The 26946-nt window shown below is 54.1% G+C and overlaps 12 protein-coding genes across 12 annotated transcripts; 2 read left to right on the forward strand and 10 right to left on the reverse strand.

The window, feature by feature from the left end:
- Positions 1-687: 687 nt before the first annotated feature.
- CGGC5_v001561 (uncharacterized protein) lies at positions 688-2101 on the reverse strand (the record flags this gene model as incomplete). The annotated part of the gene is made up of 2 exons (XM_066150851.1): positions 688-833; positions 895-2101. The coding sequence occupies 2 exons, from the start codon at positions 2099-2101 to the stop codon at positions 688-690; spliced, it is 1353 nt and encodes a 450-aa protein (XP_066009894.1).
- Positions 2102-2686: 585 nt separating this feature from the next.
- Positions 2687-3037, reverse strand: CGGC5_v001562 (uncharacterized protein; the record flags this gene model as incomplete). Its single annotated transcript, XM_066150852.1, has 3 exons — positions 2687-2730; positions 2787-2883; positions 2942-3037. The coding sequence occupies 3 exons, from the start codon at positions 3035-3037 to the stop codon at positions 2687-2689; spliced, it is 237 nt and encodes a 78-aa protein (XP_066009876.1).
- A 3548-nt stretch (positions 3038-6585) lies between these two features.
- CGGC5_v001563 (uncharacterized protein) lies at positions 6586-7911 on the reverse strand (the record flags this gene model as incomplete). Its single annotated transcript, XM_032034642.1, has 3 exons — positions 6586-7666; positions 7719-7795; positions 7852-7911. The coding sequence occupies 3 exons, from the start codon at positions 7909-7911 to the stop codon at positions 6586-6588; spliced, it is 1218 nt and encodes a 405-aa protein (XP_031886461.1).
- Positions 7912-8388: 477 nt separating this feature from the next.
- On the reverse strand, positions 8389-8844 carry CGGC5_v001564 (uncharacterized protein; the record flags this gene model as incomplete). Its single annotated transcript, XM_032034643.1, has 1 exon — positions 8389-8844. The coding sequence occupies one exon, from the start codon at positions 8842-8844 to the stop codon at positions 8389-8391; it is 456 nt and encodes a 151-aa protein (XP_031886462.1).
- Positions 8845-9397: 553 nt separating this feature from the next.
- On the reverse strand, positions 9398-11483 carry CGGC5_v001565 (Bile salt-activated lipase; the record flags this gene model as incomplete). The annotated part of the gene is made up of 2 exons (XM_032034645.1): positions 9398-11310; positions 11372-11483. The coding sequence occupies 2 exons, from the start codon at positions 11481-11483 to the stop codon at positions 9398-9400; spliced, it is 2025 nt and encodes a 674-aa protein (XP_031886290.1).
- Positions 11484-13110: 1627 nt separating this feature from the next.
- CGGC5_v001566 (uncharacterized protein) lies at positions 13111-13896 on the reverse strand (the record flags this gene model as incomplete). The annotated part of the gene is made up of 1 exon (XM_032034646.1): positions 13111-13896. The coding sequence occupies one exon, from the start codon at positions 13894-13896 to the stop codon at positions 13111-13113; it is 786 nt and encodes a 261-aa protein (XP_031886289.1).
- A 646-nt stretch (positions 13897-14542) lies between these two features.
- On the reverse strand, positions 14543-15217 carry CGGC5_v001567 (uncharacterized protein; the record flags this gene model as incomplete). The annotated part of the gene is made up of 1 exon (XM_032034647.1): positions 14543-15217. One exon carries the CDS (start codon positions 15215-15217, stop codon positions 14543-14545), a length of 675 nt encoding a protein of 224 aa, XP_031886288.1.
- An 845-nt stretch (positions 15218-16062) lies between these two features.
- SCP1 (Transgelin) lies at positions 16063-18074 on the reverse strand (the record flags this gene model as incomplete). The annotated part of the gene is made up of 2 exons (XM_032034648.1): positions 16063-17851; positions 17908-18074. 2 exons carry the CDS (start codon positions 18072-18074, stop codon positions 16063-16065), a joined length of 1956 nt encoding a protein of 651 aa, XP_031886287.1.
- Positions 18075-18870: 796 nt separating this feature from the next.
- On the forward strand, positions 18871-19560 carry N7BML (NADH-ubiquinone oxidoreductase assembly factor N7BML; the record flags this gene model as incomplete). Its single annotated transcript, XM_032034649.1, has 2 exons — positions 18871-18958; positions 19046-19560. 2 exons carry the CDS (start codon positions 18871-18873, stop codon positions 19558-19560), a joined length of 603 nt encoding a protein of 200 aa, XP_031886294.1.
- A 265-nt stretch (positions 19561-19825) lies between these two features.
- On the reverse strand, positions 19826-20406 carry CWC21 (Pre-mRNA-splicing factor CWC21; the record flags this gene model as incomplete). The annotated part of the gene is made up of 2 exons (XM_032034650.1): positions 19826-20108; positions 20174-20406. 2 exons carry the CDS (start codon positions 20404-20406, stop codon positions 19826-19828), a joined length of 516 nt encoding a protein of 171 aa, XP_031886293.1.
- A 519-nt stretch (positions 20407-20925) lies between these two features.
- CGGC5_v001571 (Cell division cycle protein 123) lies at positions 20926-22233 on the forward strand (the record flags this gene model as incomplete). Its single annotated transcript, XM_032034651.1, has 1 exon — positions 20926-22233. One exon carries the CDS (start codon positions 20926-20928, stop codon positions 22231-22233), a length of 1308 nt encoding a protein of 435 aa, XP_031886292.1.
- A 1306-nt stretch (positions 22234-23539) lies between these two features.
- CGGC5_v001572 (Smr domain-containing protein) lies at positions 23540-24530 on the reverse strand (the record flags this gene model as incomplete). Its single annotated transcript, XM_032034652.1, has 3 exons — positions 23540-24163; positions 24232-24338; positions 24494-24530. The coding sequence occupies 3 exons, from the start codon at positions 24528-24530 to the stop codon at positions 23540-23542; spliced, it is 768 nt and encodes a 255-aa protein (XP_031886291.1).
- Between the last annotated feature and the right edge of the window lie 2416 nt (positions 24531-26946).

Raw genomic sequence — 26946 nt, forward strand, 5'->3', positions numbered from 1 at the left:
TCTCAGTCTCGAACATTCGACCACTAAAGAAAGGAACATATTACGGCCGATAGCCAAAAGAGTTTCGCCTCGTCCCTCGCCCAAGGGGATCGAAAGGATTGTCAAAATGGGTGCGTGCCGGACGCTCCCGTTCTCTCATATAGTCCCGAGCCGCCTCCTCCTCGTATGTCTCGGGCGGAATCGGTCGGAAGAGCCTACCTCTGTCGAGTGATGGCCGACGAAATCGCCTTTCCATGGACCGGTGGTGCCGCCTTGCAATTTCTTGCCCCTCAGCCTCGAAATCTTCCTCCATTCGTCGATCATGTTCGAACTGGGCTTCGTCTTCAAGTTTCAGGCGTATGACGTTTTCCAAGTCGTCATCGTGTCTCCTTCGGGCAACCTCCTGGGGTTCTACCCTGCGGATAGGGAGATCCCTGAGGTCTCGTTGTATCACTCTAGCGGATGGTGCAGCCCGACGGCGGTTGAACATGTCTTCCAGTTGGTCTTCGAGATCACCAACACCATATGGCTCTTGCCTGCTGGCAATCCGTCTGGCCAAGAGTGATTCTTCAATGTAGGCCGGGCCATCAAGCATTGGCAGGGCTGTTGGTGATGTTGGAGCAGCGAGCAAACGCCCACGCAGCGGCTCTGAATCGAGGATGTAGTGCGGATCTTGTCCGTCAGATCTTGTATGGTGACGAAGGCCTTTCAGCCCGTATTCCTCTGGACGACCGCGACGACGACTTCGGCTGCGGCTGCGGCTATGGCGACGTCCCCGACGGCGACGACCATGTTTGGACTTGGACGACTCCGATGAGTCTGGGGAATCTTCCGTTTCGGTGTCGTACAATTCACTGGAGAAATTGGAGCTGCTTGAAGTCCGGGAGCCAGAGGAAGGAACGATGTAAGTCTTACATTTCCCTCCTTTCCCGTGGTCCTTTTCCACAACCTTGACTATGGGAGCCGCTGTGGCTTTTGGAGGTGGCGGTAACTTGTGTATTGGAGGCAGCGGCGGCAGTTGCTGAGGCGGTGGGCGCAGTCTTTCTTGCTGAGCCTGATGTTGCTGGTGCATGAGAAATTCAGCATGGTGGCGATCCTGCTGCATTTGTCGTTGAAAGTGGAGGTTTCGTGCCTCAGACTCTCTTTGCTGAATCAAGATCTCTTCCTCCTTCTTGCTGCGATACATTGCCAAGGCATCTTCCTCGAAGCGAGGTTCCTTTCTGAAATATGCCGTCACGGCGATCGTCTCGAACAAGTTCTTCTTTGACTTGGACAACGCTGACTTCCCTCTTGCAACAACAACTTTCTTCGCTTCTCTGTCCGCCATATATTGTTGATATTGGTAAGAGTCCTTGTGGAGCTTCTTCATCTTGGAGCTAATCTGTTGCAGGGTATAGCGATAGCGCTTGTCGGTGTTGCGTTTCTCCAGCGCGTTCTGTGCCTTTTCGATCTGCAGCTGCTGGTTTGGCGTGAGGTCCATCTTCTTCTGCAGGGCAGTTTGACCTTCCTCGTTGAGTTCCCGGATGTTCCTGATGATGTCTTTCCGGGACAGGTCACGAACCTCAACCCGTCTGACGTTTTCCCAAGTTGGCTTCGTTGGGAACCCTTCAATGTCGGTCTCCATGGGATCCAGGACCTTTTCGAAGCGATATACGACGTACTCGGACAGGTATTCGCGTGCGCTAGCGTCCGTCATTCGTTCGCTTCGAAGGTCCGAATATTCCACGAGTCTTCTCTCTCGCAGCTCGGGAGGGATTTTATCCCGTGGGGGCTGTATCGGCACCTGTTGTACTGGCATTTGTTGGAGCGGCACCGGTGGCGGCATGTGGTGGATAATTGGTCCTGGGTGCGCTGGGTGATGTGCTATGGGAGGTCGGGCTACAGCAGCGGGAGGCATTTGACCTCCAACAGGCCTGACGGGAGGCGGCGGAGGCCCGGGGTGTCTGACAGCGAATGGTCCCGGTACCTGTGCCCGGCCCGGCGGAGGAGGTGGAGGAGGAGGCGGTCCATGATGATGCGGCACCTTGGCTCCAGCCGGGTGCGGCGGTGGAGGAGGAGGAGGTGGTGGAGGTTGACCACCTCCCCCTGGCGCGAACTTGATAACTCCAGGTGGGAGTGCCATGTTGGTGTTGAGCAGCAATAGGGGATTTTGAAGATGGCGATGCAGCTCGGTGAGTCAGGGGAGAGAGGTAAGGGTTGGTTATATGGACTCTTCAAGGCCGTGGCCAACGTGAAGCAAAAGCGCAGCAGTAAGAAGGGACTAATGTGCAAAACCAGTTGCCTCGTTCAGAGAAAGAGCACAAAAACGGTCCCGAGTCCCGAGACGTCGACAGTGAAAGTGAGGCGAACCACTTTTCTATGGGAGGGTGTATGAGACAAGAGTCGAGGGATCAAGAGGGTGTGGAGGTGCGCTGTCTTGTTGTCTTTATCTTTGCCAGAGACGACAGACACACAGCGCAGGACTTTGCTCAGCGGCGACGGCGACGTGACACTTACAGCCACAGTGACACTGATCTAGGCAGCACAAGGTTGCTCAGGTCTAGTGTCGGACCTAGGAAACGGGGGGGCGTTTTTATTATTCGGAAGCAGACGAAGATACAGACGGAGAAATGAAGAAACGGCCGTCAGGGGCTCCGTTTAGTCTTTCAAGCAGAGCGATAACTCTCACCGCCTGGAGGACAACTTTCTCCTGCCATTATTCAGCCTATCACTGGCTCTGCCACGCCACCTCTTCCATCAGCCATATTCTTCCTGGCGAGGCAACCATTATTATCCTTGTCGGTGAGATGGTGGGCATTGCCGCTCACCTTGTCTCGGCAGCCTGGTCTCCGCGAGCGGCACTTCCCACACCTGGGATTCTCCAAGTGAGATAATCCTCCGCAATTCAAAGGATCCAAGGTGCTTCTCAAAGTGTTTAAGCCTTCAGCCGTGCGGCCAGAAATTGAGCCAAGCGCGTACGTACTCGAGGCCTGGAATCGATCACGACTAGTCTTGGAATCGGTACAGACCTTTGGTTTCGCTGAACACTGGCCAGGTTCCTCGAGCAAAGTGCAGTCATCAGACTCAAAATATCCCCCCAAAAAAACCATTGGAGTCTATCTTTGAGCATCCTTGCAGACTGCGACTACATACCCCGCAACCAACGGGGTCGCTTTCTCCCGCGACGAGGAAAACGAGGTGCGGGAGGGCGCGTCGCGGCATGATCACCTGGGTTGCAATGGTCCGCAAACGAGGCAACCGGCCAGCTAGACCATCATCGATTTCAGACTCTCACCGAAGCAGGCTGTGCCTCTTTTAGGGATTGCAGGGGTTGCGTATGGCTTCGTGCACTTGCGCGGGGTGATGGCGAATGAGTGCAGCCCCAGCCTGGCACCGCCCCAATCGGGGCTAGAATTCTTACACTTTTTGGTACTTATATCAACCATCACTCGACATCCACTAGGATTCCGGCTTGAGGCCTCCAATTGGCAGAAGAGGAGCATCAACTGACCAGATAAAGGAGCGAGCATTAACGTGCATGAGCAGTTACACGATAGTGGCTTTCCCCGCCAATCAAGCGTGCACGAAACAATATCCTGATCTACTTTATACCTCTGCTCGGTCATAGGAGCAGAAGTCATTCACCCGGCGATCGCGGTCGGTCAAGAAGCCAGTGATGCACGTCTTGCTGCATTGCAACGCAGAACGCCCGTCATCACCGGGACAAGAGGAAGCTCGTTGACGCGATTAAACACGGATACTGAAATTCGGTACCGCCTTCGGTGCCGTGAGACGGCATCAAGAAGGTAGTCGCCGTGGCGCCAGGTTGCACTTTGCGAAATGCAGTTCCAGTCGCAGGACTCCTCCGTATTGATTCCAGGGACGGCTGCCCATGAGACAGACTAGAGAAGCGGGAATAAGGATCTCACAATCTTGTTTTGGAGACTCAGTCTGACAGCTAGCCTATTCCGTCATTTTCGATGATCCGGCTTACAGCCCCAAGGCTTCGAGTCCGCCCACCTATCAAGTCGTCGATTAATACCAAGCTCCGTCAGGGACTGGCGATGTGAGGATGAGACAAGATGGCCCTCCGTCTCAGTCGCTATCGCAGAGCCGCAGCTTGATAGTTGCCTAACGGGAACTTATTCGCGACGGTCGGCTTGGCTCCCGGCACCATCCATGTTGACGTACAACATTGGATGAAGTTATGGATCTCGACCCATTCTTCCCGAAGATCATCACGGCAAGACAAGGAAGTCCCTGTTTTGAAATACGACGTCTACTGAGGCAGACCATCTCCGGATGCCGGTCCAACTACTTTGGTTCGAGACCGCAGGCCATGAGCTGTTTTACCGTGCCACGTTTATCGATCGTGATGGTAAGGAGTGGTGTCTGTCGTCAGTTCAACGACTTGTCCTACAAAAGGCGCAGAAAGCTTCATGCCTAGGGCTATCTTGAGGCTCGTCATATTCCACACGGCCGATTTCACATCGCACAGAGACAGCCACAGTGTTTCCACAGGGCTTTTCAACGCCATACACACAAAAATGGTCTTTTGCAGTGGGGTGGTCGAAGATGCAACAGACCGAAAACAGAGGTATCACAGGCCAGGCATACCAAGCCTGCGGGCTGTTGCTGTACAGTACTTACACAGCAGGCGTCTCTCACCTGCCGTTCGACATTATCTCAACCCAACCATCACACATGTACGATGCGAAGGCCCAACTAATTACTCAGGCTGGGCGCTGAAGTAAAAATGTCCTGTTCCACTGAGGTAAACTTTGTTCACGTACCACGCGCAGACGGTTGTGAACGGCTTCATGACAGGCGGGAGGGAGCATCATCGCCGTCATACAGGGTTAACGGTTCTCGGAAGACAGTTGGAAACTCAAAAACGGTTTCTGTCCATCACTAGTTCTGTCCATCGTGCAGCTCTTCGTCATCATCGTTCCACCTGTCAAAGATGAGGAGACCCATCCGAAGAACCCGACTCTAAGCCGGCTCTCCAAGATCGTTCCTTAATGGAATCGACGAAGGGGTTTTCATTCCGCAAGACGGGTCATGCGCTGACGCTGAACCCTCCCTGCAGCGAAAAAAGTACTTGGCTTCCAATAACTACGACATGCGTACACCCACCCTATCAGGCTGCGCCCGGTCTAAGTGCCAGCGTCGTAGATGGCGCAAAATCTATTCCAAAATGCATTTTTCCTTCTGAAGTGTCGTTCAATTTACCGTTCCATTGTCTCAAGAGGCGAGAGGTTCGCAAGTTGCCTTGCGGTTGCCTCGTTGCTTGGCTTACACGACGATTGGGATTTGTAAGATTCTAGGTTCCGATTCTTTACGTGGTTTTTTTTGCACAATGTGCCTTTTATTTTCTTCCTCGTCGGATCTATGTTTCTTTGCCTAGCGCACAGCGGCGCGGTATGGATGACGCCCAATGGAATACCCGCAACGAGTCATCTGGTGCCTGGACAGCGTGTCTGTTGCACTGCATTCGGTGATGACCGGTTCGGCATCCGAGGCAAATGTGCTCTTACACAGAGGAAGAGAAAGTGAAGCCTTTAAACAAGGTATGTTTGATAACAGTGGCGTGCAAAAGCTACTCTGCAAAACAGCACATTCAGCCTTGATTTCGGCGGCCCTGAGCCTATCCCATCAACCCATGTCTTCACGGCTGTTCCCGGCGACGCCATCAACGCCATGTCTTATTTCTTGCCCTGCAAATGGAGGAGCTCTCCCGAGGAACTTTGCAAGCTCGTCACGATATCAACTATTGTAAACACAGTATTCTCAATGAAGACAGGGCGATTGGTTTAGTGGTATAACGACCCCTTCGCATGGGGTAGGTCCTAGGTTCGACTCCTAGATTGTCCATCTTTTTGCCTCTAGCGATGAGTGTAATGTTTTGTGCCACCGAGAGCATTGGGAGACACTTCTGCTGACCTTGCGGCCCCCTGTTTCGCTTTCGTTGACGGCACTATTCACTTACATTTGTGCTGACAAACGCAGTCGATTGAGCAAGGAAACTAGCCTATCCCTTCCCGGTCCCCTAGAACTGTTTCTTTCCTTTCTGATTGCGGCCTGAGACCTAGCCGTCATCCGCATGGTGCCTGATCCGACGACACACCCAGTATCATGCACTCCGGAATCATAACGCCTTTCGACGTCCGTTTTCCGGTAAACGACAGTAGATAATGCTCTCTCATGCTGTCAATTCTTCTTTCGACTAGATCCGTGACACGCATACACCGCTTTTTGACATGGAGATACGGATCCAGGGGGGTTGAATCACGACATTAGCGTCGGACGATTCCTATGACCAGTCATACCGACCTCTACGATCCGGTCGAATAGAGGCTACATAGAATGAGTGTGCGGTTGTACGTGGCCTCGAATGTTGCTGGTTAGTGGCCTTGGCTTGGGTCTGGATCGGAAGATGCTACCACCGGGTCGCAGGCGGTGCCTCCGGCATCGAATGACTGGTGGGCGGGCTTGAACGAAGGTCTGGAACTTATCGGCATATCTTTGGGGTTGTACATTCATGATGCAGAGTGACAAAATCGGACGGTCAGTTTGGTTTGCAAGGCGGCAATTCTTTTAGATCAGGTTGATACTGTGTTCCAATTATTACCAACGTGACTCTTCCCAGGCCCCTGGAATTCTAAGTCGTTTCTGCTTCTGGAGATACCCGGACTTGTAGAGTTTCTTCGACTGCCTTCTCGCGAACCTCTCGTCGTATAATCTCTTTGCATAATCAAAAGAAGTCCGACGATCTGCCCAGTCTTCAACCCAATACAGGCTCTTCAATATGTCGTCGAAATCGTAGTCTCTTGCCACTGAGTCTTGGTATGGCCAATCATCTTCGCTGGAGACCTGCCTATTTGGGGAGTTCTTCCATGAAATATGTTGACGGCGGATATCTTTGTCCGCTTCCTCCGACCAACGGGCAATGAACACAGGAGGACGTTCCCAGGAGCCGAAGTTCCTAAACTCTTGTCTAACCTCGCTTGCTGGACTATCGGGGTCAACCCAACGGCGTTGAATAGGAACTTGGAACCCGCAGATGATCTTCAATCCCAGAATCTGGGGCCAGGCGTCATTCGCACGACCTGGGTTTTCAAAACCAAAGCGATCCTCACAATAAGCTGTCTCCCATCTTAAATATTCCACCATGTCAACCCCAGCTGTCTTCAGCACACTAAGCCAGCATGATATCGTATACTCGACCTCTCGCTGGCATCTGGAAGAGTAAAGCATCATACAGAACGAAGTACACCACGCAAAGTCATCACCCTCAAGGGGAAGCCCGCCGGCGCTGCACAATCTGTGAATGTCGACGCCCTCGCTGATAAGAGCACAGAAAATACTGGCCCACGAAGCCATGGTTTGGCTGTCTGGAATCCAAAGATGCCCATGGACCGCATCATCTCGGAAGGCATCGACTGCTGCGTCCCACGCTGCATTGAGTAGAGAGTTTCTTTGCATCTTGTCAACTTCGGAGGCTCGTATTCGCTGATAGTAGTAAAAGAAATGCGACCGCTCAAGTCTCAAGTAGCGAAGCCACTGCATCCGTGTAGTGGCAGGAATACCCATCGAGAGGAAGACATCATCCAGGTTCGACAGGCGTGAACATTTTTCAAATTCTGTGCCTCTCAATGGATGAGTGTACGAGATCACTTGACCTTCGCCAATGATGGGTCTACAGAGACTATAGATGTTGTCAGTATTATTGTAACTGAGTTCTAATCATAGGTACTTACTCTTCTCCAAGACACTGTTGCAAGTTCTGGCGGGCTAGAAAGCGGCAAATATCTGGCTCATGCAAAGAGGCAGCAAACTTATTCGGTTATTGTCAACTTCTGTGACCTGCAGAGACTAAAAGGGAAATCCTACCTCGAATAATGTCATGCGAGCCACGAAAGATGTGGGAGTGACCTCACGGGCCAGAAGCATCTGCTGGAGTCCCGATAAATCACCACGTATAATGGTAGTTCGGAGCTTCGAGAAAAGCTCAGGGTGGGTTTCGGCTGAAACATAGTGCCGTAGGCTCAAAGAATAGGAGACGGGACTCAGTGTATCGAATCTCCAACGAAATTCAATCCGGTAAGCCCAGCCCCGAACACCAAGCGAGTATGCTTTGGACTCTTTCACATTTACCAGCCCATCTTCGTCACGCGAACGCAACGTTTTCGTGGTTTTGGTTACTTGCACTTCACCAAATATACCGACTGCTCGAACAGCTTCGCAGCGAGATTCTTCCACGTCAGAGATTGTGTTTGGCCGGATCAATTGAAGCGAACCTAGACTGGCTCCGGGAGTCAGGGCCGGACGAGGTGCTGATAAACTGGTCTTAGTGGCGTGCTGAGGCAGAAGTAACTGCTCCAAGATCTCACAACGCGAGCTGCGATGGTTGAAGGTTAACTTAGGCTTTCAGTCCATTCGGTAAGCCTGGGAAGGTACTGGCAATATCTCCGTAGTCATCATGTGCTGCAAGTGATTCAGATCTTCTTCCAAGCAAGTGCTCAATCGGGCTATGTCATCCTTCTTTTCTAGGAAAGTGAACCCCACTGTATGAAGAGCGCGCTTCTTGGACGCCCTCCTCTCGAGCTTGGTCACGATGCCATGAAGTTCCACGAGTGTTGACTGTATATCTCGCAAGACGCAAACGCCCCAACTCTCCCTCAGTCCAGAGCACCGGCGGCCCGCGTCACTACCCTCGAAGTTTTTCATGATGGCGCCACATATGGCCTCGACCCGCTCGACTTTGAGCGCCAGGCGGTTGATCTCGGACGAAGCAGATCGATACGTGCCGATGACTCGCTTGACCCTCATTGCCGAGTCTATAAGTTGTAAAGAGAGTCCGATGATGCCGATTGCTGCCTCCATTGTGGGCCACGACTCGCCTTCGAGATACACTACCTTCGTTCAGAGAATCGTAAATGAAGCAGTTGATATGCTGAGTATCTCTTTCAGTCGTGACGACGGGTGCTGAGGGGATTGCCTGATGGCACATATGCGTGTCGCCTAGAGGCTGCAATTGGCCAATGGGGTGGGCGCTGCATGAGGTCCTCCAACGAGATGCCAACAGAAGCACGGGGGTGAGAGGCCGCCTGCTTCTTGGCCCAATGGGCGCATCCATTGCTGGCATTGCCGCGCTCGCAAACACAGCCTCCTGCCACCTCCATAGGTAGAAGTGGCAGCATATCTGACAAGTTCGTGGCCCCTGACCCAGAAATGCACTGAGTGGTCTAGAAAGCAAAGAGGAACGAGGGAGGCCTCAAAGCAGGGTAGTATATGTATATAACCAGGTTATGCAATTATTAATTTCGTAGCTGACCGATCTACCCCTAAAGTGTGTACTAAGAACGTCTAATTATGTAGATCCAACTACTTTATGTGCATCCTCTATCTATCCTTCTCACCTTCTTCAATTATTTACTCAAACGTAGAAATCCAATGGCAAATTCAGAAACTTGCACTGCTCCAAATCCTTGAACCCTCTCATCATTTGCTTCTCTACTGGCCAGTCAATGGATCTCATACTCATGTTGCCTTTCATCGACGGCTCCCAAGGCCCGGACTTCTCAAAGGCCTCCAACGTGGAGTTGAATCCTCTAGCTCGGAGGAAGTCCTTGTCGGGATTCGGGTCGTACGTCCTCGCAAATGACGTAAACGTATCAACGAGATACTGCTCCCAAGGCAAGTCGTACTCATCTCGGAACGGCAGACGCTGTCGCGCGAGGTTGCCGAACAACGACACCAGCTCTCCGGAATGGCATCGCAGGTTGTCGGTGGACGACTCCGGGTTCCCGTTCGGATGTTCCTTAGACTTTGGTGCCTCACAGAGATCGAGCCGCGGCCATTCTGGTGTCTGATACGTCCGCTCAAACTCGTAGTAGTACACCTTCGACCCCAGCACGCCGCTTTCGAGACCCGCGTACACAGTCGCCTGGTCTATGCAGCGAAACATGGCATCTGTGGCGAGTCGAGCGCCGACACCAAACGCTTGCCTCGTCTTGTTCGTTGTCGTATTCAATGGGGGAAATAGATTTCGCGGCGGGTCTGGAAGCCCTTGGGAAGTGAGCCACAGGGTGGTGTTCGGGACGGTGCCATTCTCGGGAAAGATGAGAAACGCAAGACCATCCTCGGCGGTCGTTCCCATCATTAAGTGGACGTCCATCTTATCACCACTGAGCTGCAGCTCATTCGACGTCAGGTACTTGCCATCCACGACCATATAGCGAGCTCCGCGGTTGAGCTTCTCGACTGGTACTCGACGGAGACAATCAACACGCGACCGGTTGTTGGTGCAATTCGTGGCGTTGAGAATGGTGTTACCGACCACTTCCATCGCTTGATCGATTGTGAAGTACTTGGCGTACGAAGCCCCATACGTCAGTCCGCCTAGGCTGCTCATGGGAATCGCTGCTGCAAACTTGCCCTTTGCCTTGGGTGACGCCATCAAAGCGCGAACAGAAGCGCCCCCAGCAGACTGGCCAAAGATTGTGATTCTGGCAGGGTCTCCGCCGAAGTCCCTAATATGCTCCAGGACCCAGTCTAGTGCTACTATCTGGTCGGCGAGGCCAAAGTTGCCATTCGTCACGTTGTCGTCCAGCGCAAGGAACCCGAGCGTGCCCAGTCGGTAGTTGATGGTGACAACTACAACATCACCCCGCGAAGCAACATTACCCCCGTCGAATAGAGGGTCGCTGCCAAAACCGCTGGTGAGAGCACCTCCATGAATCCAAAACATGACTGGCCGAAGCCTCTTATCCGTTTGTCTAGATCGTGGCAGGTACGGTGTATAAATGTTCAGGAAATGGCAGTCCTCGCTGCCGCCGAACCCCTGATAACACGGAGAGCCGAATTCGAGGGCAGACACATTCTTCCCACCAGATCCCTTGTACAACTTAGGGTAATCAAACCGCCTTGTCTGAGATGCGAATCGAAGGCCGTGAAAGCGGAAGCTGTTTCTGTCGCGAAAGCCGAGGGTGTCGTCGTTATTCGAATTCACCATCACCTGCCACCGCTCGCTTGTATCTTGGGCAACGCCGTTGGAGAATGGTGCTGAATGAGTACACAAAGCTGGGAGCTTGTCGGAGGCGCCGGGAGAGGACACGTTGCCCTTGGAGCTAATTGCTCTGGGGTTGTTGTCATTCTTTGCGGTTGCGATCCAGATCGCAGACACGTTCTTTTCCTGGTAATCGAGGATTGCTAGGAGTCTTTCGGTGCTATTGGTCTCCGGAGACCAGAGCAGCTCCCCGAGCTCTCTGCAAGTAGCATTGGCCTCATCGAAAGACAGACCCTCGCCCAAAAAGAGTGCGCTGAAGTTGGCCGAAGAGCTTTGCGTATCTGGGCAACACCTCTCGTCAACATACTGGATGTGTCTGAGGAAAGATCACTTGCGGCTCACCTTGAAGATCATTGTCTCGAAGGATTGTAATGTCCGTCTTCAAGCCTTGTGGCGACGGTGCGCACGAAGCAGCTGCAGCTAGCAAGGCGATCAGAGCGGCTCCCACCCACATGACGTCTTACACCGAAACCGAGATAACAACTCGCCGAACACGCGCAACTCCTATGTACAATCATGGAGAAAAACACACGACACCTGAAATCAGGGGACCAAAGGAGCGGAAAAGTGTAGTTGTTGTCTTTAAGAATAAGCTGAACAGACTCGAGTCGTGCGCGCCATCTCTTCCCAACGAACAGGACTATCCGCTCAACTTAACCCAACCGGACTGCCCATTGCGCCGAGCTGCGTGAGGATCGGAATCAGGCCAAGGAACCAGGAAGCAAAGGCGAGGCAAAGGAAAAGTCGGCACGGTCCGGCTAGGCGTCCATGTCAACCAATTTGGGTAGGGCAATTGTGGCCTCTGCCGGGGGAGCTATCCTATGCTGCTTGGGAACACGCGAAGAAAGCTTCCCTGCAGCCGCCCTCGACATCACCTTCCATTCAAGGAACAACGCAGGGAAGAAGGCAAAGATGGTGTGAACGGTCAACAGGGAAGTATGATGGACGTGGGCACTCTTGGGGTTTTAGGCTGTCTGCATGAGATCGCCCGGAGGCCGATGCTTGGTCCGAGCCAGGGGACTGCGGAAAACGCTCAGGTTTCAAACCTTGGGCTTCTCCAGCGCGCCCGCGACATGTTGCGCTCCCAGTGTCTGGTAAGTGGGTTCGTCAGCTTGAACGACTTTGTTTCTGCGTTTATTCCACCTCGGAGGCTAGTTCGCCTCGGTGTAGGGCAACCTCGGAAGAGTTGCTGTCTCGCTGGCAGCCCACCACCACCACTACCGCCACCAATACCATCCGCCCCATTTTCCTGCCGATTGGATATGTGACGTCCAAGACAACACACTTCGGGTGACAGGCGAGTGCCGGTTGTCCGCTTCAATCAGGGAAAGCTGGCGAACTCGGAGCGGCCGGCGGATGGACTCTGCAAGACTTGCCGTATTCCGCCGCCCACTCGGATCGGTGCGGTAAAATGCTGTAACACGCGCCTAACGTCCAAGACTGAGCGAGCGTAGTGGGAACGGCAGGGAACTCGGCGGGAGCGAGGTGAGTGCGTGGTGAGATGAACGACACTGCAACATGGTTTAATCCACAGCGATCTCGTTCAACCACAGTTTGATCGTTCCATATTTTACAGTTTCTGCAGCATTGGCCAAGGCCTAGAGCACCTTCACGAAACGGACTGTTGGGTCCCTCTCCTTCGATCTGATGCTCGCTATCCATTGTAGTCTTTGGAGCTTGTCCATGCGGATGAAACTCTCCATCCAGCAGGAACGGCTTACATCATTCAAAATAAGCTTGCTTCATCCTCTCTTCCTGACTCACGGAAGGTGGGTGGGCGGGAGGCGGAGGCTCAGCATTGATGGGACAGCTTTCAGTGTATCACATCGACGACACGTCAGGTCAAGACAGGTTGTGTGTCGGATGAACTACGGTGTCAAATTCCTTTTCGTAACTGCCAATAGCTAAGCAGAAGTCTGCGACTCTTTGCGGCTCATCTCTGTAACTCCTCCGTATGGCGGTGATGCTTGACAAATGCCAGAAGCCAGGTTCTCTTCTTGATCCATTCCTCACTTCCAAGGTGCAAGTGCCCAAGACACTGTCCAACGCTTCGTATCCCAGGTACATCTTTGTTTTTTCCCTCACGCATTGGGGGGATGCTCGCCCTTGCAGCACTCGAACTTGTCCTTGCTGCCGATCCAGAAGAAGAGGTTCCATTCATCGCAGTCGAGCATGCCCTGGACCTCCATCTTGCCATTGGTGCCGCACTCGTTGAAGCCCTGGGCTAGGGTGGCCCAGATGTCGGAGTTGCCCACGACCGTATCGTTCGCCTGAACCGAGAGGTGGGGGTGGCCGACGGCGTAGAGGCAGCTGCCGCTCTGGGCGAGCTCCAGGTAGTGGCGGCCCTCGAGGTCTCTCTTCTGGATGGTCCACTTTCCGTGGTTGTTGTACCAGAAGCGGATGAGGTCCTCGCAATCGCCGGGGTTGGCGCCCTTGCCGCGGCTGGGGTCCATGCAGGTCGGGCCGACGTACTCGCAGACGCGCTGAGGCTTCGGCGCGAGGTCGAACTGGAGGCGCTTGGCGAGGGAATTCTCGGTGCCGGCGTCCTCGCGGTCGTTGATGATGGGGAGGTTGCCGGCGACGGGAGCGGTGTTGTGGTAGTGGGCGCCGGGGGCCTTGTGGTCGACATCTTTCAAGCCGTCGCCGCGGGTGGAAAGCATGGCGGCGGTGACCCAGACAGGCTGGCAGGTTCCGTCCTCGCGCTTGGTCTCGTAGCAGACTGCTCCGTCGTAGGGCCGCTCGAGGTTGCTGCAGATGACGCCGCAGTTGGGGTCGACGGGCTTGCCAGTGAAGGGAGTGGCAGTGCTGGAGATGACAGTGAAGGCCATCACAGTGATGGCGCCCAGGAGTCGGGACATGGCAGCCATCTTTCAGGTATTGATGAGGGAAAAGGGCTGTGATAAGGACGGGGTTTCGGCTTCTTGTGTTTGTCTGATGGAAGAAAGGGGAAAGCCTTTTGTGAAGTTTGGCCTGTTGTGTGGGAAAAGAGGCAGGGAAAAGGTTCCCATTGGGAAAAGAGGGCTTCTGGTGAAGGTGAATTTTTGTCCCTCGCTTATCTCGTCTGAAGAAGGGCGTTCAGCAACGCATCTTTGGGAAGGAGGAAATTTTCGTCAAAGGGAAGTCGCCCCTGCCTCTCTTGTGTGACCCCGGATGAAGGTGAGGGGAGGGCACACATTTACGAAGGCAAAAAGAAAAAGTAACTGCTGGTGGCAGTAAACTTCAGAAGCAGAAATGATCACGATTTTAGCGGTTAAAGCAAAGCAATATGCGTGGTGAAGCTTGTGTAATTTCGTCGCGATGTTCATCTACCAGCTCTGGTGTTGCTAAAGACGTGCGAGTGATGTGCCAGTCTATCTATGCCCAAACTCCAGAACGATTTCCCTCCTTCATGTCAAAACCATGCCCTTCTAAAAAACCAAGTCCTGTGATAAAACGAAGTCCTCCCTGAAAGCCAAGCGCAGTCCCAAGCCATGAAAGTCGTATCCTTTGTGAAGCCATCTATCCATACAGCCGTTACCATTTCTTCTCAGGTGGGGAGAGGTACCAAAGGATGTAGTCCTTCTTGTTGTGCTCGTCGTTGGTGACGTCGCACTGAGCGTAATCGATAGCCTCGACATGTCCAGCGCCATCGAACTCATACTTAATGGCAAGGTTGATGACCTTGGCCAGATCGACACTGCCAACAGACATGTCGCTGTTGTTGTAGGTCTTAGGGTAGAGACCAATAGCACAAGTGCCAGACTTGGCGAGGAAGAGGTTGTGGCTGGCGTCAAGGACAGTCTTAGGGATGGCGAAGTAGCCAGGCTTGGATCCAGCCCAGTCGTGGATGACCATGCAATCGTTGGCATCTGCAAGCTTGGGGAGGTCCCAGGGGTTGCCAGCTAGGGGCTTCTGGGCCTCGTCAATCAAGCAATGGGTGGTGCTGTTCTCCTGGTTGACGTAGATGGTGTGCTTGGCAGTGTCTGAGGTGATGGGAGGCTTGGAGCCAAGAGCGTCGTTGATGATGATGGGGACAGCGGTGCCGTTAGCTGAGAGGAAGGGCTCGCATCGAGTGTGGTTGGCAAGATTGATGCCGTTACAAACAGCACCGTCCTGAGCCGACAGATTGTAGGGGGCGGCGTGAACACCACCAGTGCTGACGAAGGCCAGAATGATGGCAGCGATGACAGGGTTCATCTGGATCCGCATTGTTGTGTTGTGAGTGGAAGTGATTGAATGGGAAGGTATTGATGTTTGTGAGTGAAGGTATTAATGTTTGTGAGTGAAGGTATTGATGAATCTTGTGTGAATGGATAAGGTGTCTGTGAAAGGTAGAGTGGTTGTGGTGAAAAGGGTTTGAAGAGTGAGCAGCAGGTGAGAGGCGCTTTTATCTTCGGAGGGATAAGGTCTAGCAGCCTGGGCTAAGCGAGGAGCTAGTGAATGACGGCAGTAGAAGATAAAATCTTTTAAGAGAAGGAGCGAATGGTTGGGATGAGTGAAGGTGCTCCTGCCCCTGAAAGCTGGTGAGTTGAGGGAAGGTGCCACGGCGCGGTCTTCCTTCTGGAGGAGTTAGTATTTGAGCCCCACCCAAAAAGACTACCGTTTCTGATAAGAAAGTGGTTTACTGGAAGGCTGTGATGAGAGTCCAGTCAGATGAAATCAGGAGCTGAAGTGAAAGAGTTCACTCTCTTTTGTGTTATTAGCACGAGCATCGTTAAAGCCAGCACCCTCCTCAGAGCCATTGCAGGGAGTCTCGATATACAAAGACGGACAGAATACCTAGAGTATCCTAATAATCCCTCGTCGTTTCCAACTTGATGTGCCTTGAAACAGATTAAGATATACTGTAAGAGGATGACAGGGTTATCACAAGGCAACAGATATATCTCAGCAATCGGTCTGATTTTCGCTCATTAATAAGTGATATCTACCTATTTCAAAGTGCTCAGTCATCTACAATCTAGACGGAGCAGACGACACGGGGGATCTTCGCAAACTAAGCCTGCCCATTGCGCTCTAAACAAACAAGGTCAATCTTTAGGTCTACTGTAGGACTATCGCGGCACGTTGGGCAGGGGCCTAGGTCCAGCAATCTGTCTCGGTCCGACAATCTGTCTTCTTCCAGCTCCAATTCCCTGGCTACCCTTGTTCTGGTTATCGCCGCCGGTGTATCCAGCCCACTGGCTCACGTCCCAGCGGCCACCGATGCCACCACCAATGCCGTCAACGCCATTGCCGGTCGGCACGGCCTTGGCAGTCTCCTGCTGTGCCTCCTCCCACTCACGCTGACGCTGGCGCTCCATCTCCATCTCGCGCTCAAGGAGTGACTTAGATGCCCAGCCGCCAGCCTTAGTGTTAGTCTGGCTCTGTGCGCGTCTGCGGTCCTCAGCGTCCTGCTCAGCGGTGGCGCTCAATTCGCGGGAGTAGGTCTGCCTCGCAGGGGGCTGAACGGGTGCCGCGTTGTTAGCGAGGAACCTGTCAGTTCGGCTTGGCGGAGGTTGCTGCGCGGCCTTGTAGGCGGCGGGGTCCGGAAGAGGTCGGCCGCCGGTGGTGTGGGCCCCGACCTTCTGCGGCGGCGGGGATGCCACGGCTCTGGGGTCAGGCAGGGGTCTGGGCGATCTCGGAGGTGGGGCCGGAGGCTCGTCATCCTGTAGGGATTCCTGATGCTGCGTCCATGATGTCTGAAGAACCTCACGCTCGTTCTTAGACCAGGAATCTTGTCGGCTAGGTGTTCCGTCGGACGGCCGGCTCCTAGACCTCAGCCGCGCCTTGGGATCGTTGGTGACAGCCAACGTCCTGCCTGTTCGCCCCTGACGCTCAAGCTCGTACTGCCTCTCACGTTCTCTGGCCTTCTCAAGCTCAGCCTCCAGCTCGGCGATTCTATCTGCGCCAGTCTTTTGCGGCTGAACCTTCTGCTCGGCCTGGTACTGGCTCAGGAATTGCCCTCGGAGTCTAGCATCACTGCGGCTTCTAGTGCGGGTGCGCTCTTCGACCAGACGTTGCTCGGCCTCCTCTTCTTCCTTGCGTCGCTTTTCTTCCGTGAGCTTCCACATGCGCTCCTCCTCCTCCCATTGTCTTCTCTCCTCGTCCGCTCGTTGTTGCTTTTCTTCCACGAGGCGTTGGATCTCCCTCTCCTCTTGCTCGCGTGCCTGTCGTTCCTCGTCTTCCAGCTTCTGGCGCCTGAGGTCTTCCATTTGCTGGCGTTGGTGTTCCTCCTCGGCCTCCTTCTCCTTACGCTTCTTCTCCCTCTCTGCCAGGCTGGGTACGTTGGGACCAGCACTAGTGATCTGTCTCCGGCTTCCAAACGAGATTCCGAGGTTGCCCTGACTAGCGCCTCCCATGTAGCCGTACTGAGCAATATTCCAGGCCGGAGATGTGGCGCCCTCATGCTCCTTCTTGCTCCAGCTGGTAGTCGGAGATGTCGGCTTCGTCGGGCTCCATCGACCGGATCCCGAGTCACCGGTCTTGGAGCTTGTCAGATTGGGTCGAGGGGAGCCGAATCCGGAGGCATTGGACAGTCCGCGAGATCGGGTAGGCGAAGGGGTTCCACGTCCGGTACCCTGAGGGCTCATCACACCTCGGGTCTTGCCGCCAATCGGTGTCGGGAATCTGGCTGGGTTCGCGGTGTGGGCAGCTCGGCTGAATGCTCCGAGGCATTGCAGTACTTGGGCCGGGTCTTTTTGTTCGTACAAGTCGACTGTAAGGAATACATCGTGCTCTTGGAGGTTCAGAGGCGGTTGCTTGCAAGCGCGGAGGAAGTGTGAGATGTTCTCCATCTGGACGAAGGGCATCGCGGACTTCTTGAATTTGACCCCGGGCGGAGGCACCGCAAGGTTGATGAGTCTGAGAGTCACATGTCAGTTGGGTGCACCGCTGGAAAAAGCATCATTTTGACCTACTTGCACAACGCCACGCCATCCTTGAGGCTCTCGAGCAAGTCTCCGCTGGGTAGTCTCTCGCCGAGAACGCTCTCAATCCAAGAGCTGACCTCCTTCGCCGCGGCGGGCGTGTACCTCTCTAAGCGCAACTTGCGCAAATCCTTGTCTAATGACGTTACTGAAGCCATACTGTTTCGTTATATTCGCAGGTCGTGAGGACGGGATGTTGGTAGACAGGGTCGATTCGTTGTTTAATGCTTTAAGCGCTTCGCACTCGGGTTCGTAGGTGCGTTTCAGTGACGCGGCGGTTAGGCGCTGACGTCGGCGGGGCTCCGGGGATGACGGATCTGGTACAAGATGCTGGAATCCTCTGCTCCGCGCGCGGGCGCGAGTTTGTCTCAGGGTGTTTTATAGACGCAGCTCGATGCAGTCTTCGGGATTAAAGGGATTGAGGAGAGGAAGAGGAGGGCCGACGAAAGGGCGATCGAAATGACTTGCGGGGAGAGGTGAACAATCAATATGTCGGGTGGCAGGGGAAGAATGATTGGGAAACACTGAAAGGCCCGACGAAGACCGCACTTGTGCCTTGTTGGTGGGGAAGATTTAATTGTTTATGCATCTCTTCAGCCAGGCGGGAACCTGGATAAAGGTGACAGCGCCTGGGGTCCGACGTGCCCGCCGCGGCCTTGCGGAGTGACGTGTGCGGTGGTGGCTGGTGGGGTCAATGTAACTCTGAAGCGCATTAGGCAACTGCTGTTGGCTCGTTGCAGAAACACAAAAAATACGTGGCTGAGGATATGGCGGCCCAATCATGGTTCAGCCAATAGAGCCTCGACCGAACTTCCCTGTGGCGGTGCAAATTATTTGAGCTTGACCTCATTACTTTTCCCAAACACCCAGCAACTTTGAGATATTGAAGCCATGGGATCCTGAGCGACGAACTTTTTGATTTTGTCTCCCCCAACCTCGCAGAATAACGTCCAAATGTCTTCAACACGGATTTCGCCAATACTGGAGGCCTGGTATAAGTGGAAGTCGCTCAGACTACCATGGCGCAAGCGCTTCCTCATCGGTCCGTCCCCCCTCACCTCAACCATGGTTCTTCTATAAGAGGCACCGCTTCCTTGGAAACCTTCCATACTAACACGCTCGGTTCCAGGCCGTGACCTGCAGGGCTACACGTACTGGGAGTTCCGCGAACAACGAGGCGACGGACCCGGCCGCTTCCGCCGCATCGTCCACTACCCCAGATCGACATACCTGTCCGATGTGAAGGTGTCCCCGTTATGGCACCAATGGCTAAGACACACACGTGAGCACCCGCCGTCGCTCGAAGAACAGTCGAGCGAGGTCGTTAGGCAGGAGAGGATGAAGCTGCTGGCGGCGCAGGCAGACGCGCGGTGGGAGGCAAAGCCCAGGGTAATGGACGCCCCAGGGCAGGCAACAGGCCAACCGTTGCCGGCCTTGAATACGGCACAACGTCAACCGATTGCGCCGGAACTGGAATCGGTGAATGCGACGACGACCGAGTCGACCGAGTCGAGCCCAACGCAATCAACGCCGAAGACCAGCGCAGCGAAGAAGAAATACGGACACGATCCATGGGAGCAAGCCAAGGGTCCCGGGGAGGCGTGGCAGCCACAGGCGTGGGTGCCGCCGGCGGGGAAGAAATAGAATGGCATAAACGACGGCGATGCATCTGTATTACTAAAAGACGGGCCCATCTCCGCACATGTATCAATAATTCGATATGCAACCGTCCCACAGCCAAATTTCTCTGTCAAGACGCTTCAAGCCAAACGAGGTTAAGGTGATCTCGGTTTGCACGTCTCATCTCCGCTGATATTCCAAACGCCAAAAACGCCATCCCATATTGACCCATGACCCGAACCCACGCGCCGCGTCGGACTTGACAGACCTAGTGAGAGAGCGCCGACACTTAATCAGCCTCTTCCTTCTTGGTGTCCCTGTCGACGGCGTTCCTCAGTCTCTCCTCCTGCCTCCTCCAATGGCTTCCCTCCTCGTAGTCCTTGCTTATCCTCAGCGCGCTCCTAAGCCTCTCGCTCTCCTTGATTTTGGCGTCCGCCATCTCGTGTACTTGGTGACTTTTGAAGTGCTTCCTTACCGGACCGCCGCCGCGTGAGTTCTTCTGCTTCTCGAGATCGGCAAGGAGCTTCTGGCGCAGCTCGTCGCATCGGGTCTCAATTTCTTCTTCCTCAAGGCTGCAGTGACACAAAGTGGTTAGCTACATCTGCGCAAATTAAAGAGAGGGAAAAGATGAGCTTACCCTTCGTCCTCGAGGGTATCTCGGAGGTCTAGGACCTTAACCTCGACCTCGCGCTTGCGATCGTGCTCGAGAATCTCCTTATCGGGCTGCCGTTGCTTGTGACGGAGCGAATCGGCGTCTTTCGGAGGGTACGGCGCGCCGTAGTCGCGCGGGCGCATGTGCGCGAGGTTGCGCTGGACGTAGCCAGAAGTGCCGCTGCCGCGAGGCGTGGAGAGGCCGACGTTGTCAGACATGGCGTGTGTGTATGGTGTAGCGAGACTAAAGGCGGCGAATATCTGGTTGTGATAATATGGGTATCGTGGGAATAACTGCACGTTTCGCTAGATGTATATGTCGATCGATGGTGTCGGAGAAAATCAAGGTTGGGCGTCTCTCTGTACGGATTACGCGCTGTCGGAGCTGGGGGCTGAGAGGAGAGACGTCACTACAACCTCTGGCCCTTGGCGGTACGAAAGTTCAGTTGGGGGCTGCCGTCCCCGAAGGCGGTGAATGGGGATGACAGAGGCGGCGGGGCCGTGGCGGCAGAAAAAAAGATGTGACGGTGGGATGGTGGGGTACTTTCTGCTTTGGGCGACAGGAAGACTCACTAAACGATGAAGACTCATCGATGTAAGTGAAAATCCGAGCACCTTCAATGCTGTTTTCTAACTAGAGGTAGATCTGACTGGTGGTTTTCACATAAAACAGTCCCAAAATCTCCGGAAACTTCATAAACGAATTCCAATCTTTGCAAAAACACAAAGTTATTGAGAATGCCGTCCCTCGAAGGTCTCACAGAGGGGCAACCGACCCTGGACGCGATTACCAACGCAACCCAGGAAGCCGAAGAGCTCATCTTTCCCCCAGTCACCAAGGAACACATCCTCAACTGTGCCTACGACGCCTGGTTTCCCAAATATCGCACCGTCTCAATTCGCTCCCGCATCATCAAGCTCTCCCCAGACTTCGTACAGTACATCCGTGACGACGGCATCATTCTCGCCGACGATGATGCCGCCCAGCCAGACTCAAATGAGGAAGAGGAAGAATGGGCGCCTTCATCAAACACATCCGGCGCCCCTCGGAGAAATCAGCATCTCGACGAGTACTCCGACTCCGACTCGGAGCCAGAGGCAGACTCGCGCCCGCCAAACGAGCGCTTTCCGGAGATTCATCAGGAGATCAAGGACCGCATCAAGGAGCTCGGCGGCTCCGTGGCTCCCAAGCTGAACTGGTCCGCCCCCAAGGACGCGGCCTGGATCTCGCCGCACCAGAACACGCTCAAGTGCACCACGCCCAACGACATCTACCTCCTGCTCAAGAGCTCGAGCTTCGTGAGCCACGACCTCGAGCACGCCTTCGACGACACCGTCGCCTCCTCCACGAACCGCCCTTTCCAGCCCGTCCTCGTCCTCCGCCCCTTCTTCGCGCCGAACCCGGCCCTGGAGTTCCGCTGTTTCGTCAAGCACCGCGCGCTCATCGGCCTCTGCCAGCGCGACTGGAACCACTACCCCTTCCTCGACGGCCTGCGCTCCGCCCTGGTGTCCAAGATTGAGGACTTCTTCGAGGACCGGCTGCGTTTCACGTTCCCAGACGGCTCCTTTGTGTTTGACGTGTACGTGCCGGGCGACAGCGATTCGTACGATGAGCTAGGCAAGGTGCGGCTGATCGACATCAACCCGTGGGCGCCGCGGACGGACAGCCTGCTTTTCACGTGGGGTGAGCTGCTCGAGTTCAAGGTACCGAGGCCGATATTGGGGTCCGTGGTGAATGAAGAGGCTTTCGAGGTGAGGATTCCAATGTCCGGGAATAGGGGCGACTGGAGCGAGGGTAGCGCGGCGGAGGAAGAGACGACAGACGACGAGGACGCGGACGAGGTCGTCCCTGAGCTGAGGATCGTGGAGAAGGATAACCCCGCGGCCTTCAACTTCAGTACGCCACAGTACTCGGCGCATAAGCTGCCCAAGGAGGTTGTTGACGCCAGTATGGCGGGCGAGGGCGGTTTGAGGGAGTTTGCGCAAAGGTGGAAGGAGATGACCGAGGCAGAGGGCGGTGGGGATGTATGGGAGAATGCCCCATAAGTCGGCGCAATGAGAGCATAGAACAGCGACGTATCTGAGATCCGTTAAATAAGACTCGTGCTCCAAGACTTCATTCCCAATCAATATTTCAGCATGTGTAGGGTATACGTGCCCCTATCGACCACAATGGCGTAGGGAGTTACCCTTTGGCCACTTATACCATCTGTAAAAACCGTTGGTTTTTCGTAGGGTTGAATACATCGGACCCGAGTTTCTTTGCCTGTTGTTTTTTTTGTTTCTTTTTATTTCTATCGCCCGTCTTCTTCTACCTTGAGATGATGTCACGTCCTGTGTAGCCAGCACCTTTCTTCCTCTGCCAAAAAAAAAGAAAAACAAATTGTCAAGTAACGTATGTTCTGATCGATTTGTACGTGAGATGAAGCATGCGTGCGATCTTGTCCATCAGCATTTCAGAAGAACGATACGTATGCACACCTTCCAATATACAACGTCATGCTCAACTCTCGATTACATTCGGGATGAGGCAAAGGCTGTATTTTATAACGCGTAATCCCCTCTAAGCGTGCGAAAGTTCGCGCCGAGGACCTGCTAGAAGATGAATCGTCACTGCTCAATACGTACGTACACATGAACGTGTTTGGATCTGCGCGATATGAACTAAAGCTCGTCGTTAGCCATCTCACACCCCATAAACGAAAAAAAAGGGAGCTAAGGAAAAGAAAGAGGTTTTATTTCTATTCTCATATAGTTAGAGGAATAGAAACATAGGAATGGGAAAGGAAAAAAGAGACAAAAAAAGCTCAGACTCGTGAGAGTCCTACGAAAAACCGATGGTTTTTTTACAGCCAATATGGCTAACTCGAACTCGTGGAGTTCTCTTTTTTTTTGTTCAAGATGAACCGCTTGACCATGAAGGTCGGACGGAGTGCGCGCACACTCTGAGGCAAGATGCCCCGACAACTCGCCGCAGAAGCGGCCCTCTTAGAGGTGAGTGCAGGCCTTCCTGCCTCTCCAGCAGAAGGAGCACCAATCACCAAGCTTCCATTTTCCACCAAGCACATGGACCACGGGCAAAGAGAAGGGACGAAAAAAACAATCATTTTGATATATACGCAAGATGAAGGACATATACAAAGGCGCAAAGGGGCACACTCGCTGGCCCATATCCGAGGCCCCTTTCGACGTGGTCCAGTGACGTTCTCGTTAGGGTATCATATCATCAGATACAAAACATTACCATTTACACATCCAACACATGGGCCCGTCATCCAAGTAGCGGCAGCAGCAGTCGCCAAGGCCAAAGCAGACAAGAACACGCGGAACAACCCGAGACAGAGTAAGCACTTTACATGACCACACAGCAAGCCTTCTCCAGCTTCTTGAGGATTTTGACGACGATGTCGTCTTCCTGGTCCTGTTGCTGTTGGCCGCCGTGATGCTGTTGCTGGCCGCCGTGGGGCTTGCCTCCGTGGGGTTTGCCTCCGTGCTGCTGTTGGCCACCACCGTGGTGCTGCTGCTGCCCGCCTCCGTGGTGCTGCTGACCACCACCAACCTGTGGAGGCGGCGGCATCGTCGCGTCATTGCCCTGGAGGTTGATGTAAATTCTACCCGCATTCTCCTCCGTCGAGTACTTCAGCCCGAGCTCCCGGCACAGCGCCTCGATGCGCGGCTTGAGCTTCTGCACATGTCCCGTCGAGTGGTTGCCCTTGCCGACGATGGCGTGCAGGTGCTCCTGGCCCCGGTCGCGGTCGGCGCGGATGCGCTGTTCAAGCATACGCTCCGCCTCTTCGACGAACTGGCCGTGCAAGTCGATGCAGCTGCCCGTCACGCGGCCGGCGGCGTTGTTCTCGCGGAAGATGTACTCGGACGCCTGGCGGTTGTAGTCCTCCATCTTCTGGGCGTGGCGCTTGCCCTCGTTCGAGAGCTCTTTGGCGGCGGCGCCATCGCCAGACTGGTAGGCCTGCTGAGACTGTGTGTTGCAGAAAGAGTCAGACAAGACGTTGGGGTGATCGTCGAGGGGCGTGGGGGTTAACGGACGCGCTCAAAACACTGGTTACGCTTGTTGGCTTCCTCACGGGCGAGGTCGCGGAGGCGGTCGTACTCGCGCTCCACATCGTCATCGTCGTTGTCGGCGTGGTGAAACGCTGTTGAACGATCGGTCTTGTCAGCACGGGGGAACTACTCGTACGATACGCAGGAAGCATCGGCGGGTGATTGTTTCCCGCGTTCCCTGTGGCGGTCGCGGTTCAAGCCATAGCTTCAGGGGTAGGAGAAACGCGAAACGGGCGGGGATGCTTACCGCGACCGCCCAAGCGGTTCATGGGAATGGAAGACATATTGGTGTGGATTGCTCAATTGGATTGAGTGTGCCCAGATGAAGCACAACCTGACGTCAAACGACAGAAAGATGATGCAGTCGGTAGAGGGCAATGCCAAGTCTGGTCGAGACGCGGACGCAGAGGCGGTCAAGACGGCGCTAAACAAGCTTGTTTTTCGCGGGCCTCGGCCGCACAATTATGGAGACAACATCCGGCATTGGTGCTCATCCTGGCCGGGCCGGCTCCCGCCCCGGACCCGCAACATCGATAACTGTTCAGCTATTGCCACGGAAGGACATGTCCTTGTCTCCGTCCCCGTTGTCCTTGCGGACAGAGCCTTTCCGGCGTGGATCCGGGGCAGAATTCCCACCATGCTGACAGTGCGATCTTCAGGGGAAGCAGCCGTGCGTTGCTATGGCTCAAAGACTCAAAGGTTCTCAGTGGCTGGTTGAGGCTGCAAGCTAGTGTTTGTAAGATACATCAGCGGCCGCTTGGTTCAGTGCGTTTCTCTAGCCATAAATGCTTGTACATGGCAAACCTGCGCAGAACAGATTGCCCTGAAACAAGCCAGACCCAGCGACTGGTCTGGATGGCGGTCGTGGCTGAGGGCGGCACGTCGTTTCACAGCTCCTCGGGTCCATGGTGTTCTAGCCGTCCGAAACAAAACTCGAACATCCACGGCGGGCATGAATACCCGCAAAAGTGAGGGCAAATGGGTGGCGTATCATGGATTTTCCCATTACTAAAGACAAATCGTGTGTGTGATGTGCCAAACCGTCGTTACACAAGAGACAGGCTCAGGGGTAGAATGCTTCTATGAGTCTTCTAGAACATCTCCTCTTTGGACTTCTCCGACCTCCAGTGCTTCCAACTGCAGGACCAAGGCACCCATCATCCGAACTGGCCGATCAATTTGGATTTCCAGATGGAATGACGATTTGAGAGACGCAATGTGAGATCTTGGGAATAACAGCAGATGATCGTAAGAGTTCTCAAACCTAGTTAAGATACGGTGCAACGTACCTGCAGCGCAGCATCTGCTAGAGCCGGATCCTAAATCCTGCGCTGTTCTGTAAAAGGTATCTTAGTTCTCGCTTGTGCCTGCGCAATATGCAAGAGAGAGCGCGCAGAATTCTCCATCTGCCAGGTCCGCATCTGAATACCGCCTCTGCCATTCGTCCGCTCGCAGACTGCAAACTGGGAGGCAGGCAAAGAAGACGACGACATCAGATGGGGTTCGGCCTCGGGAAACGAAAGAAGCCTCCACAATTCCGGGCCCTCTTCAATTAAAGGAGCCTTCTCGTGATCCCGCGTGGAACGATTTTGCAACTCCACAGTTTTGCCTCTTCAGGCATTCTTTGCCAATGAGGCCCTGGCCACTGCCAATTCTCGGCCTGGGTCCGCGTCGCATCGCGAAAAGGAGCTCGCTATGCCATGTGGCCTCCCTGTACCGACGCGGGAATAGTTGCTGGTAGTAGTCTCCGTCCGCCTGCCCGCAAAGATCTAGTGACGGCGCGAAATTACCTTATTTCGGATCTGAAATGTGTCCGTTGCTGGCCAAACTTCTTCTTTTGACGCTGTTGAGAGCACCGTTTTGGGAGGCGCTCTTAATTGTAGCCTTGGTTTAACGGCTGCCAATCTTAGTTGAAAGAGATGCTTTGCGTCGCCTTGCACTCTAATAAGTACGAATACAAGGCCTTGAAAGACTAGACCTGGCATCCCGGTGTGATTCGCAGCTCTGAGACAGCGGACGGCGACAGGCAGGGGATCCGGATTGCGACAAGTGATGATTGAAACAAGGGCAACCCATCGCATTACATTTCGAACCCACCCGTCTTTTTGCCGTGGACGACGAGAAGGAGCAAGTTGCAACAGTCCCATCGGTGTAGGATCTTAGGGGCGCATTCTCGATGGCGCCCCATTGTTCCCCCCAGGATTTCGTCCAAAATTTGGTGTTGATCGACGACACCAAACAGGTTGGGAAAACGCAGACTAGGAACCGAACGCGGCACCCCGAGATCATTGTCCGATCAGCACTCCAAGGGGGTGCTGTGCCCCTTTCTTTGGCAGAACATCAGACTGTGTCCGTGGTGTAGATGAGATTCGCAACGGCTTCTGGGCTGTGTGAACTGTAGTTGCAGACAGGGGATCTTGCTAGTGATTCTTGCCCTTGCATGGTTAACTTGCACCGGCTAACGCTCTGTATGGCTTGGTGTTTCAAGGCAGCTAAAATGGTGGGGTCTGACCGCCCCAAAATCCCATCTTGAGATTCTGATTGACTGGCGGCGTATTAAGAAATCTTTCTTCATGATGTCAACGCGCCTCTTTGACGTGCAAGACATGTGTCGCAGTGGCGATATGTGCACCGTGTCTTCTCAGATGGACCGCAACCGTGACAACTGAAATCACCAGAGGTAGCCAGGAACCACTGCCC

Source organism: Colletotrichum fructicola, assembly GCF_000319635.2.
Source record: "Colletotrichum fructicola Nara gc5 chromosome Unknown KSG_Nara_v1_contig01, whole genome shotgun sequence".
Lineage (NCBI taxonomy): Eukaryota > Fungi > Ascomycota > Sordariomycetes > Glomerellales > Glomerellaceae > Colletotrichum > Colletotrichum fructicola.